This window comes from Megascapheus bottae, chromosome 16 (assembly GCF_031878675.1).
Source record: "Megascapheus bottae isolate mThoBot1 chromosome 16, mThoBot2.hap1, whole genome shotgun sequence".
Classification (NCBI taxonomy): domain Eukaryota; kingdom Metazoa; phylum Chordata; class Mammalia; order Rodentia; family Geomyidae; genus Megascapheus; species Megascapheus bottae.
The window spans coordinates 32,954,586-32,966,898 of NC_143524.1; the positions used below are offsets into that span (position 1 = coordinate 32,954,586).

The 12,313-nt window shown below is 46.1% G+C and overlaps 1 protein-coding gene across 4 annotated transcripts in view; it reads left to right on the forward strand.

The window, feature by feature from the left end:
* The window catches only part of Plekha7 (pleckstrin homology domain containing A7), a 192,602-nt gene that overhangs the window by 158,390 nt on the left and 21,899 nt on the right, over positions 1 to 12,313 (forward strand). For all 4 annotated transcript variants that reach the window (XR_016538067.1, XM_090348066.1, XM_090348067.1 and 1 more), the window contains 3 exons: positions 1,770 to 2,292; positions 2,959 to 3,045; positions 5,661 to 5,714. Coding sequence is in view for 3 of the 4 variants with exons in the window: in XM_090348066.1 (XP_090204192.1) it covers positions 1,770 to 2,292; positions 2,959 to 3,045; positions 5,661 to 5,714 (664 nt within the window). In the remaining variant the exon portion in view is untranslated. The remainder of the gene's footprint in view (positions 1 to 1,769; positions 2,293 to 2,958; positions 3,046 to 5,660; positions 5,715 to 12,313) is intronic.

Genomic DNA, 12,313 nt, shown 5'->3' on the forward strand with positions numbered 1-12,313 from the left:
CCTCTAATCTAATCAAGTTTGCTTGTTTTGACCAGCATTGCCTCTTTCCTTTCTAAATTGGTAATCAGAATTTTGCTCTTTGCTTCTATAAATCGCACTTTTTTTAGATTTCACATGTAAATCATGCAGGATCTACCTTTTCATACCTGACTTTATTTCCATAAACTGGCATTTTTAAAAATGAGTGCCAGGCATGATTGATACTGCTGGTGTGGACCACACATTGAGTGGTATTGGCAGAAAAACAAAGTGTGGCACAGAGTAAGCACTGTTTAAAAGTTTATAGTTTTTATCAGAATAAAAGCAGAATTTGAACGTAGGCTGTCTGTCACCAAAACATGTTCTCATTTATATAGGACTGTCGGGTTAGATGTGTAAGCAGAATTTGTCCCTACTGGATCTTTCTCCTGTCTCAGAAAATTGAGTGGCTAGGTGGTAGTAGTTTTCCAAGTCACAAAAGGTTTTAGAGGGCGTGTTGGAGACCTGGTTATGTGGCTTTCAGACCTCAGATGATACTGTGGAGTATGAGAAGTATCTTCTGTTCTTTTAGGAATTTTCAGCTTGGCCAGGGAAGAGATGTCTTCTAGGTATGAAATGTCACATTAGTACAGGACCTTGGAAAAGTCACAGACAGTGGGACAGCCGGCTTAAACAGCAACAACACATGGCTGTGGCATCGTGAAAGGTCCCCATGGGGGTGGTATGGACAATTATCCTGAAGAACGAAGAAGGTTTGGGTAATTAGAGCCAGGGGAGCCCATGCAGACAGGGAGTAAAGGGATGAGTGGAGTTGTGAGAATGAGAGGGGGTCACTGCTATGTACCAGACAAGGAGAGTTTTGCATTTTCTCTTTCTTATCTCATTTACTTCCCAGAACAGTAGGTAGGGAAAAGGAGATGAAGTAGTCAGAGTAGTCAGTAATCAGCCTATAGCCACACAGCCAGCCAGTGGTAGAGGTCAGATTCAAACCTAAGTCACACTACTGAAAACCTTTGTTTAGCCCACTGTGAAAACTTGCTCAGTTCGGGGAAGATGGCCTAGGGCTAGGAGGGCAAGCTCACCCAGGCCCAGCAGATGCGGGTGTACCTGGGATGTGAGTACACTCTTCAGGTCTGGGCTCCAGCCTAGTCCAGGCCCTCGGAGGAGAAGCAGTGAGAAAGCAGCCTTGAGTTCAAGTGCTAGAATTTTGAGGACCTAACCTTGGAATTTAGGTTTTATTTCTTTTAACAGAAGGTAGCCACGAAAGCTTTTGGATAAGGGGAGCCATTGGATGAGAAGAGGTGATTGTGATTAAGTACAGGACAGAAACAGGTTAGTACAGGACAGAAACAGGTTAGGAAGGTCTCAAAGTTGTCTAGGAGAAGTGGTTAATAAGATGTCAATAATAGAGTAGGAAAAAGGAAGGAACGGATGCCAGCCTTTTCTCTTAAGAACCTCCAGAAGTTGGTACTAGGCTTCCAGGCAGAGGCAAAGTATTAACAATCTAGTAGCCACTGTCACCGTAGCAAGAGGCAGATGATGATACATGTGTGTATGTGGGGGGGAGGGTGAAGAGGCCCCCAGGTGGGCCAGTGTTGACAGAGAAAACGAGTTTTGGAGTCTTCCTCAAAGAGTTGTGATTGTAGCCCTGGATATCTACCTTGACTATTATTTCTGGGTTCTCACGGGGCCCCCTCCTCCATCCCCCACCCCATACATGCCAGCTTGTGAGTTTGCTTGGCTGTGCTCCCTGGCTTGGTGTCCTAACCTGTCTTTCCCTTTCTTCTCAGCCTTCCCTTGGACCAGACACTCCCTCGCCAGGGTCCTAGCCAGTCTCTGACCTTCTCAGAAAACTACCAGACTCTTCCCAGGAGCACACGACACCCTTCGGGGAGCTCTTCACCCCCTCCCCGAAATCTGCCAAGTGATTACAAGTATGCCCAGGACCGAGCTAGCCACCTGAAGATGTCCAGCGAGGAGCGCCGGGCACACCGTGATGGCACTGTGTGGCAGCTGTACGAGTGGCAGCAGCGTCAGCAGTTCCGGCATGGCAGTCCCACAGCACCCATCTGTGCAGGCTCCCCAGAATTTACTGACCAGGGCCGGAGCAGAAGCATGCTGGAGGTGCCCCGAGCCATCTCTGTTCCTCCCTCTCCCTCTGACATCCCTCCCACAGGGCCGCCAAGGGTCTTTCCACCTCGGCGCCCACACACACCAGCAGAGAGAGTCACAGTGAAACCCCCAGACCAGAGGAGAAGTGTGGACATCTCGCTGGGGGGTTCTCCCAGGAAGCCACGTGGCCACACCCTCAAGGTGAGAAGTGGAACTTTTGCCAGCAGCCGGATTCTGGTTTGAACCACCGGGACCAATGATGATGGCAAATATTCATGCAGTATTTTTAGATGTCAATGTTGTTCTAAGGGTTTTTATTCTTATTTTTATTTTTGCCTGTCCTAGGGCTAGAACTCAGGGCCTAGCCACTGCCCTTGGGCTTTCTCAAGGCTAGTACTCTACCACTTGAGCCACAGCACTACTTCCAGCTTTTTTCTGTGTATGTGGGTGGTACTAAGAAATTGAACCTAGGGCTCTGTGCGTGCTAGGCAAGCACTCCACCACTAGGCCACATTCCCGCCCTTATTTAATTCTTGCTACAGCCCATTGATGTGTGTACTGTGATTAGATCCTGGTCACAGATGAGAAGTTGAAAACATTGAAACAGAGAGAAGCTTGCAGATCATTCAACTAGAAGTCTACTTGCCAGAGGTTGGGCAAGAAAAGATGGCTGTGTTTGCTCAGTTCAATTATTTAGAATAACTTCAAGTTTCTCTCCAAGAGGCTTTCACAGTTGTAAAAACCTTCTCTGTGCTGTAGAGTGAGGATGATGAATAGCCCATTTGATAGATGAATCTAAGACTCAGTCTTAGACTCCTTGCCTGGCCCAGGTGTGATTTTTCTCACCTTCATTGCCCTCACCAACAGAACTCATCTCACACGGACCGGCGCTCCATGCCCTCCATGGGCTATATGACGCACACGGTCAGCGCTCCCAGTTTACACGGCAAGTCGGTAAGCAGCCCCTTACCTTCCCTTGTGAGTGAACGACATGAAGCAACCTCCACAGCCCTGTCTCATGGGACATGCTTCCTTCCTCTGAGTAAACGCTGGCTAAAGGGCAGCTGTCAACCCATTTTAGAGAGGAGGATACAGAAGTCCAGTGACTTTCTTAGGGTCATGTAGCTAGACCTCTAAACACTGGGGAAAATAAAAGGAGAATGTTGGCTTGTGTTCTTTGTTGAATAGGATTCCCCCCCACACTCCCCCCAGAGCAATATTCCAGCTACTCACTCTCCTGTTAGCTCTTCTTTCTTTCCTAGTCTTCACTCTAAACAGTTAATTTGGTCTTTCCCTCTTGAGTCTGTGTGAGGTTGCACTGGTAGTTGCAAATTTCCTGCAAAAATGACTTCCTGGAGCCCTATGCTGCTAGTGCCTTTATTTGCTCGAATGACAGGATTCATGCAATCTCTCCTTAGCAGTATGACACCAGGGCTGTGCTGGCACTGGGGTGAGGAGTGTAATTGCAGTGGTGTGCCCTGCAGTGGCTAATTCCCTCCTGATGTGTCTACACCTCTGCAGCTGGAGGAGCTCTCACTGCTTCTCACCCATTTGCGGCGGCACCAGGCCAAGTTGGCCAGTGTGCGAAATCTTGCTGTCGGCCAGTTACTGCAGCATCACCTAACCTTTCCTGCCTGCCAGGTTAGCGTCAGTGTGCTCTCCCAGGCTGGGGCTAGGAAGTAGCCTGCTGGCCCGTGTCCCTTTGTGCCATGCTCCAATATGTCTTTGCTGTCTGGCTCTGTCCCTCATTCCTTGCCCGTTTGCTTCTAGATGCTACCACCAGGCCAGGTGTGGCAGTGGGGAGCCCGTTGTATAGCAGTGGGGAGCTTGCCCCTCTGGTGCTGGGGAGGGGCTGCATGTGGCAGAAGGGACTGGAATTGTGGCTGTATATGGTGACTGCAAGGCTGATGTGTGGTGTTGTCTAAAGAGCTATGCAGCTGTTGGCCTGTTAAACACCTGTGGGGTGGGGCACTCTTTAGGCTTCTGGAAGGCCTATGGATCGGGCCTGGGGAGAGAATGCAGGGTGCGCTGTCTTTTCTGGACAGGGCCTGCTGACTCCCAAGCAGTTTATATCTCCTATCCTGCTGAGCCCTGCACTAACCTAGGACAGGGTGGATTGTACAGGATTATTGCCAACAAGGGCAAGAGGATCCAGAAGGGGAAGTGACCTGTCCAGGATTCCTTGCTAGAAACAGGCAGGCTGGAGCCAAACTCCAGATCCTGTCTGGCACACTGTTATGAACAAGGTCCAGGAAGGACATTGGGCTTTGCAAGGTTTCTCAAGACCCGGCCAGGGATTTTCTCTCCTAGACATCCCATCTTGAGAGATTGATTCTTGCCTGGAGTTGTACCCAGGTAGAAACAGGTTCTGCCATTTACAGGGACAGATAAGATGATGAAACTGTCACATCATCCCCTGTCCTGGTTTATAAGACCTAAGGGACTCAGGAAATGTATTTAGAAAAATCATATGTGAGAATATATGTAAAAAAACAATGCGTAAGTTATGAATCTGGGTGAGCTTTTTAGTAACATTCTCCAGCTCTTGCTTGACTACTTCTAGTACAAGTAAATAGGGAGCTGGTGAATTGGGGAAGTAGGAATGCCCAAGGGGACAGTGAAGTGTAGACTGAAATAAGAGATTGCAATCCACACGCATCCCAGGCCTTCCCAAGAATACATGCTATGTGACCTCCTCAACACTGTGAATTTCTCACATAGTTCCTTTGTCTGACTACCTTATACCTGAGCTTATACATGAGTACCAGTTACCTCAACCCTAGCTTGCGCATCTACCCTAGAAGTCTGCTGAGAACATGGCATCAGGCCATTCTTAAACTCTCGTTCCTCTGCCTTACTGTAAGCTTCTGTGCTCTCCCACATAGGAGAGCATGAGTTCTGGAAAGAGTCTTTCAAATGTTCACTGTTACCACTAATTACTCTGATGAGCTAGAAAGACTCAAGCAGACAAGCACCTCAGTGCTTAAGCATTGGCTCCATAGCTAGCCAAGAAGCATAAAACATTCAGGAAACGTCTTATGATTCTGGGTTCAAAGGTCACATTGGACATGCTGGATCACTCAAGTCATCTCCCTGCCTCCTCCAGGTCTCTAGCTATAACCACTCTGGGACATCTTCATGCATATGAAGTGACCCAGTCCAAAGGTTTGGTGATGAAAATTGGAGCAGTCATGGTTGATGGGATCCTAGTTCAGGTGTGGCATGTGCTTTTCCAGGTAGACATTCTGGTTCTGCGTTAAGCCAGCATCCACCTCAGCTGCTCTGCTGTGCTAACCTGCTGGTAGTATCTCCCCCACCAAGTTGTTAATGGAGGGACAAGCTGGCTTTCCCCCACAGTGATGAGCAGATTCTGTCATGCCAAGAGTGGGCTATAGCTGCAAGGCATCTGTGCTTCCTCCATGGCCCTGGATGTGTTGTTCTGCTGTGGTCCCTTGTGCCCAAAGATGTGCAATGTAAATGATATCACTTGTGAAACTCCAAATTATGAAATTCTCTTGGCTCTTATAACTATTGGTCTTGTTTCTTCCCTCCCTGTGCTTCCTTTGAAGGTTGATGATACCTACCTCCAGCTGAAGAAAGACTTGGAGTACCTGGATCTAAAGGTGAGTGGCCTCAGGGTCCTGGCTTCCTTGGATTCTCGCCTTCCTGGACCTTGTTCAAGCCCAGAGTCAAAGGCCATCTAGTTTAGGTAATCTGGATCCCAAGTATCAAATCCTCCCATTTGAATCAAAGGAGTTTTAGTTCTTAAACTCTGCAGTTGCTGTAAGGTCAGCTGTCTCTGGCTTATTGAACAAGGGGAAAGCCTTTGATCTCCCTCTAAAAATAACCATTTACTTCTTCAAAGGCACTGATGGGGTCAAGGATGTGTGTTCATTTCAGAAGGTGTTACTGATGTGTATTTTCAGTCACAAGTGGCTCAGTGGATTCTTTCCTTTAGTCGCTGAGGGAGCAAGTTCTACATGGCATTTTGTGGGTTTGAGGCTCAATGGTAGCCCTCCCTTCTCCATTTAAAGGTGAACACTGGGCTTCTGTAGGGGACAATGCTCTAGGCCCTAACTCAGCTTTCACAGCACAGAGAACCCAAGAAGGCTCCTGTGGAAGAGAGATATTCTGTGAAAGAGAGCCACTATTATGCCTTCCCACAGCTCCGAAAGCTCCCACTGTGAACAGCCCTTCTTATTCCTGAACCATAGAACAGACTGTAGGAATGCGACCTTTAATCATCTGAGGATGGAGATGGCCTGTGTGGCTCCATGGTGGTATGCAAACCTCCAGCATACCTGGCTTGAGTTGTTTTTTACACAGGAATCTTTATCCAGCTGGCAGATCAGGGACGTGAATGTTAGGCCCTAAAGCGGCAGGCAGGTCAGAGGGGTTTCTCGAGTTGAGGCACCTCCAAGTCCTGTGGTTATTGAACACTGTGTGCCCAGCTGTACAGGAAACGGGGAAATGCAAGAGAAGAATTGAGGCTCTGATCTGAAGAAACTTCTAAAGAATCTAGGTTGAGGAAAGAAAATATCCCAAAGTAATGAACTATATACACAATGACAGATCTGTTTGGCCCAGTCCTCAGCTGAACTCATGAGATTCCCTGGCTTCCCCGGAAGGCTTCTGAGAGAAGGTAGTATGTGTGTGCAGAGCTTTGAAGAAGCAGGGGTTGGGGGATGGTTGTGATTAAAGGGGAAGGAATGGAAGGAACCAAAGTGAGATATGGTATAGTGGAGTGGATAGGACCACAGAAGGGTCCTGATGGCTCTTGATGGTATCCTAGGCCTTAGAAAGAGGCTCAGTGAGCACAAAGGGATTAGAGAAGGAGAAACTGAAGCATAGAACACAGCATAGTATTTCCTTACTCCAACGGAAATCCTATGTGTGCCAATCACTATGTTTTATTTCTCTTAAGTTATATAACTTTCACAGAAACCCTGTTTTTTAAAAAAATGTCATAGTGTCATCTTTGACTGAGGCTGTCGTCTTTGACAGGGATAATTCTGGGAGAAAGGGACTAACATTTGGATATAACTCTAAAACTTGGGCTATTAATAGCTTCTCTCAGAACATTGCTTCTACCGCTGTGATTCAAAGCCTACAGTTTTGGTGGGATCCATGCGTAGGCATTTATATCAAGAAAAGTATTTGATGAAATATAGAGGCAAGCATGGGGTGGGTGTGGGGCTGCTTTACTAGATAGGAGCTATATAGAAGCTATTGGTTTTTTTAATTTTGTTATTGTTTGTCGTGAAAACAGCTGTGTTGATATAAAAATTTCTGAGGTCTCCTAAACTCTTCTCAGAGAACCAGTTCACACCAGCAACTGGGAGAGCTGAGGCTTGCCAGTAACCCATTTGAGAGATGTGTATATGCACTATGTACGAATCAGAAGACAGAGGCCTGTGCGATTCTGCTTAGACTCAGATGAGAAATAGGGTTCCCACTTGAGGGAAGAGCTAAGTCATGGCCAAAGGCCTGCACAGGCTAAGAGTTAGCTCACATTATCACTCCTCTACTTCCCTTGGTGCACTAACTCCTTCCCACCCTGCAGAACAAGTGCTGCTTCTACCTGCAAATCCAGGTTCACTTCCTGCCCAACATCCTTGCAGAATAAGGGAGGAGCTTTTCCATATGCTGGAAAAGCATGTGGAGCTAAGGAGAAACACACCAGCAGCTAACACAGCTGAGTGCAGAGGGACCGAAGGCGTTAAGGATGCTCTAGCAGAGATGCAAACAGTCTGTAAAACTCTGGTATATTACCCTGTGTTTTCTATGGCCTTAAAGGAGAATTTTTTTTTTTGCCAGTTGTGGGGCTTGAACTCAGGGCCTGAGCACTGTCCTTGGACATTTCTCAAGGCTAGAGCTCTACCACTTGAGCCACAGCACCACTTCCAGCTTTTTTTCTATGTACCAAGGAATCGAACCAGGGTCTTCATGCATGCTAGGCAAGCACTCTACCACTAGGCAAAACTCCCGGTCCTTAAGGGAGAATTTTTAGACAGAGTTTAATTTAGTAGAAGGAAGGCTTTTCTATAAAGGCCACCTCTTACAGTGGTAAACTCGTTGTCATTGGGGTGCACCTGAGGCTGTGCGAGTCTGACTAGCACGAGTGGTTGGATTAGGAAAACCCCAAGGCCCATTGGCCTTTTGATTCTAAAGACATACTAAACAAATATCCCTAAAAGATTAGACACAAATGAATGTGCTCTGAAATAGATACAAACATGACTCATCTGGGACTAGCTTTTTATGAGACTAGCTCTTTTTCCTGGGTCCTTGAGGAGCAAGGGAAGGAGATAAGCCTCTCTAGAAAAGGAGAGTTTTCCTGCCTGAAATCTTATCGGCTGATCCCCTCTCTCCACCATGTTGGCTTAGGGGCCTCCAAGTTGCTGGTCATGAGTCCATCTCCCTCTGATCAGCCAATGCACAGCTTCCAGTTAGCAGTATTTGCTTTCACACTAGAGCATTCTTGCTGGGGGACCAATAGTCAAACAAGAGTGCTTTCCCAGAAGGCACCCTGTGCTGAAATAGTTGGGGAAGAACTTGCTTTTCTGACAGTTCACTTTGTGGTAGCAGGGTGAGAGGGAGTCTACACTGCTTGTCTGTTTTCTGCCTTGGCAGTGTTTGTGTGCTTGGTGATCATTAATGTGTTTAACCTCAGCCACCATGAGCAACAGGAATTATTCTCCCTGTCTTACTAACTAGAAACTCAAGTCTCAGAGAAATCTGTTTCCTGTCTTCAAAAAGTTTCCATTAGTTATACAGGGAGGAATTCATTTTTACATTTCCATACATGTATATAATATATTCTAATCTTATTCCCTCTTCCTGCCCCCCCCACCCCTTCCTGGGGCTTAAACTCAGGGCCTGGGCTTTTGTCCCTGAGCCTCTCTGTGCTCAAGGCTAGCACTCTACCACTTGAGCCACAGCATGACTCTCAGCTTTTCCCATTTATGTAGTACTGAGGCATGGAACCCAGGACTTCATACATGCTTGGCAAGCACTCTACCACTAAGCCACATTCTCGGCCCACAAAAATTGCCTTGTATAATGTTCCTCGTTAGCTTCTGTGGCAGAACCAGGAAGGAATGGGTGTTGATATACCTGCACACAATCACTCCAGTCAGATCACATTAAATCTGTCTTCCAGAGGAGGGAACCCTAATGTGGCACAGTTCTCTTTAGTTGTACCACACGTATCCGCCTCAAGCTTCGCCCCCTTGCCAGTTCCTCAGAGTCTACCTGCTTCAAGTGTTGTTTGATGCCTCACCTGTTACGTTTTGTTGTATCTGCCTTTTTGTTTGGAACAGATTAAAAATAATGAACCTTTGATCAACGTGCTTTACAAAGTGCTGAAGAAGTCAGCACAGGGCTGTCGGCCCAGGAGAAGCGTAAGATGATCTGATCCGTCTCCAAGCGGGGCCATTCCATTGCTTCTAGCTCAGTGCCGGCTCCATCACTTGCTTAACCAGTTGCTCTCCTGATCGCCCCACGCTTCCTGCAAGTCATTTTGATTTATTTTCATTAAACTGAAGTTCTCTTCAGCATAGTGGCTGATGCACAGGTTGACCCACTCATCTGTGGTGTTCTGCAACTCCATTTTTTTTGTGCTGCCAAGGGGTGGGGAGCTTGCCTGGCTTGCCAATAGCTTGTGTGTGTTTCCATTTTCACTCGTCTGCCTCCATGGCAAGGGCTCACCTAAGCAGGATCAAGCAGGAGTTTCTTGGGAGGGAGCAGAAGTTACTGGTCCCCTTAGAGGAGCCAGCATGTTCTGAAATACTCTGAAGACCCTGGCCTCTTGATTGGGGTAGCAATCTGGAGTCAGATTATAACCAAACAGTCATCCCCTATCCTCTTGGTCTAACTCTGAAATAGTGACTCTTGGAGCAAAGGAGACTACAAGATGGAGAACAGAATCCTGTGGGAATCCTGAAAACAATGTGCTGGGATGTGGAAGAGGGGAGATCCAATGGCTAGGGGTCTTTGATTTCCATTTAATACAGAGACTTTCCAAATGCACGACTGAGGAGGTACTTTTAGGACCTTTGCTATCACACAGCACAATTTTGAAATGAAACTTATCTGTGATATTTACTTTGTGGTTATAGTATTTCTTATTAGGTATGGCTTTCTGGAACAGAGTTAAATTCAGATGCTTGATGGATCCCTGAGCTGTGTAAATAGTGATCAAGAAGCACATGCCACAGGAAGCAATACAAACCTACCTGACTATCATATAGTCATGAACTCCTCAAGCAAACATTTCCCAAGCATCCTCAATATGCTCAGCCTGGGCTAAGCTTTAAGACAGGAACAAATATGCACCGTAGTCCCCATAGTCACCACGAATGAGGTTACTGTCTAGTGAGGAGACAGATGAGTACACAGAGCATTGTAATTTGATGTGCTACATACCACAGTAGTGACAGACACTGAGTGTGGGAGGGATGCCCTAATGGTAGCAAACCCAGTGGACGGGAGGAGAGAGATGAAGCATTTGGCCTCTGTTGAGCTTTTAAGTCCTTTGCATTTGTAGCTTACAGCACCTTATAAGTAACACATTAAAAGAGGACAAGAGAAACCTATTTCTTTGAAAAGAGGAAGACCTAATATCCCGAGAGAAAAATGTTGAAAGTAGATTCGGTATTCTAGAGAGGCAGTGAAGAGCATACTGTTAGAAAGCTTTCCATCAAAAGTTTAATGGAGAAGATTCTGCTTTCTCAAAATGCCCTTTTTGTGTAAAGTATCTCATTTCTTCCTGGTGGTGTGGATAAATGAAGCATTGCTCAATTACATTCTCTGCCTTGTTATTTAAGTATCAAAAAGATATTCTCAATAAAAAGCTTCAGTGAAATAGGAGGATGAGTTTTATTGGAGGGGTCCCCAATTTCCTTAGCTAGGAAATGAGCCAAGAAAAGTCAGTCCCTTTGGGGAGGAAATAAACTCATGGTCCTCTGTTTTGATAGAAGGCCTGCTCACCACTTTCACCTGCTTTTTCTTCCAAGTCCTTCTTGGAAAGTCTAGCTGTTTGAGGCCACACTGGAACTAATCCCATGCCCTGCTTTCTACTCCCTCATCTGTCCCCCATTTCAGAGCACTATTTGTAGATGGCTATTGAAGTTCATGTGGTCTACAACTATGTGTATACATGTGTATACATCACTATGTGAATACAGAATCTGTTGACTTAAGAAGCAGATTTTAGGTGGAGTTTCACTCTCACCAGGAATTCCTACTGACTTACATGTCATTAAGCATTTGCTGAAGGCCTTCTGTCTGCCAGGCCATTTGTTCAGGGATTTAACATAAAAAAAACATCAGTCCCTGCTTTCTGCTGTGTGACCAAAAGCATGGTGGGAATGGATCATAGTGGTTCTGTAGTTCAGAATCAATCCTCAGGCCAAAGCAAGAGATTATTTGACTGAAACCTTTGTACTTGCTGCTGATGCTTTCACAAAGGAAGACTCTAAGACAGTTGGTCCCATGGGTACCTTGAGTTCTGAAGGGAATGACTGCATATATATTTTGGTTCCTGATTCATAGGACTAGATTTTCCAGGTAATATGGGGAGAAAGTGAAGGCCATCTTTCTGGGACCTTCTGTGTATATCATGTAATTCTACCGGTCTCTGCTATGTTTACCTTACCTCCTGCTTCCCCTCATCACAGCTGCAAAATAAAGGACAGAGAGATGGTCTCCCTTATGTGAGACATGAGACACATTAGACTTAGCTGTACCTGACTTTGTGTAGATCATGGAAGTACATTTATGGGAAAATTATACATTACCCTGAACAGATTTTGGCAGAAAGGAGATTTGGAGGAAATGAAAGTGTGCAATACAGAGGTAGATTTGTAATCCAAGCTACTCAGGCAGCTAATATTTGAGGATCACAGTTCAGAGCCAGCTAGCCAGAAAAGCCTGTGAGACTTATCTCTACTAATCTACTAAAAAAAAAAAATGGAGCAGGGAGTTTAGCCTAGTGGTAGAATGCTTGCCTAAGCATGAGACCTGGGTTCAATTCCTTGGTACCATGTAAATAGAAAAAGCTGTAAGTGGTGCTGTGGCTCAAGTGGTAGAGCTATAGCCTTGAGAAAGCCCAAGGACAGTGCTCAGGCTCTGAGTTCAAGCCCCAAGATTGGCCAAAAACAAAAATGAAGGTGGATCTGTAGCTCCGGTGCTAGAATACTAGCCTTGAACAAAAGAAGCT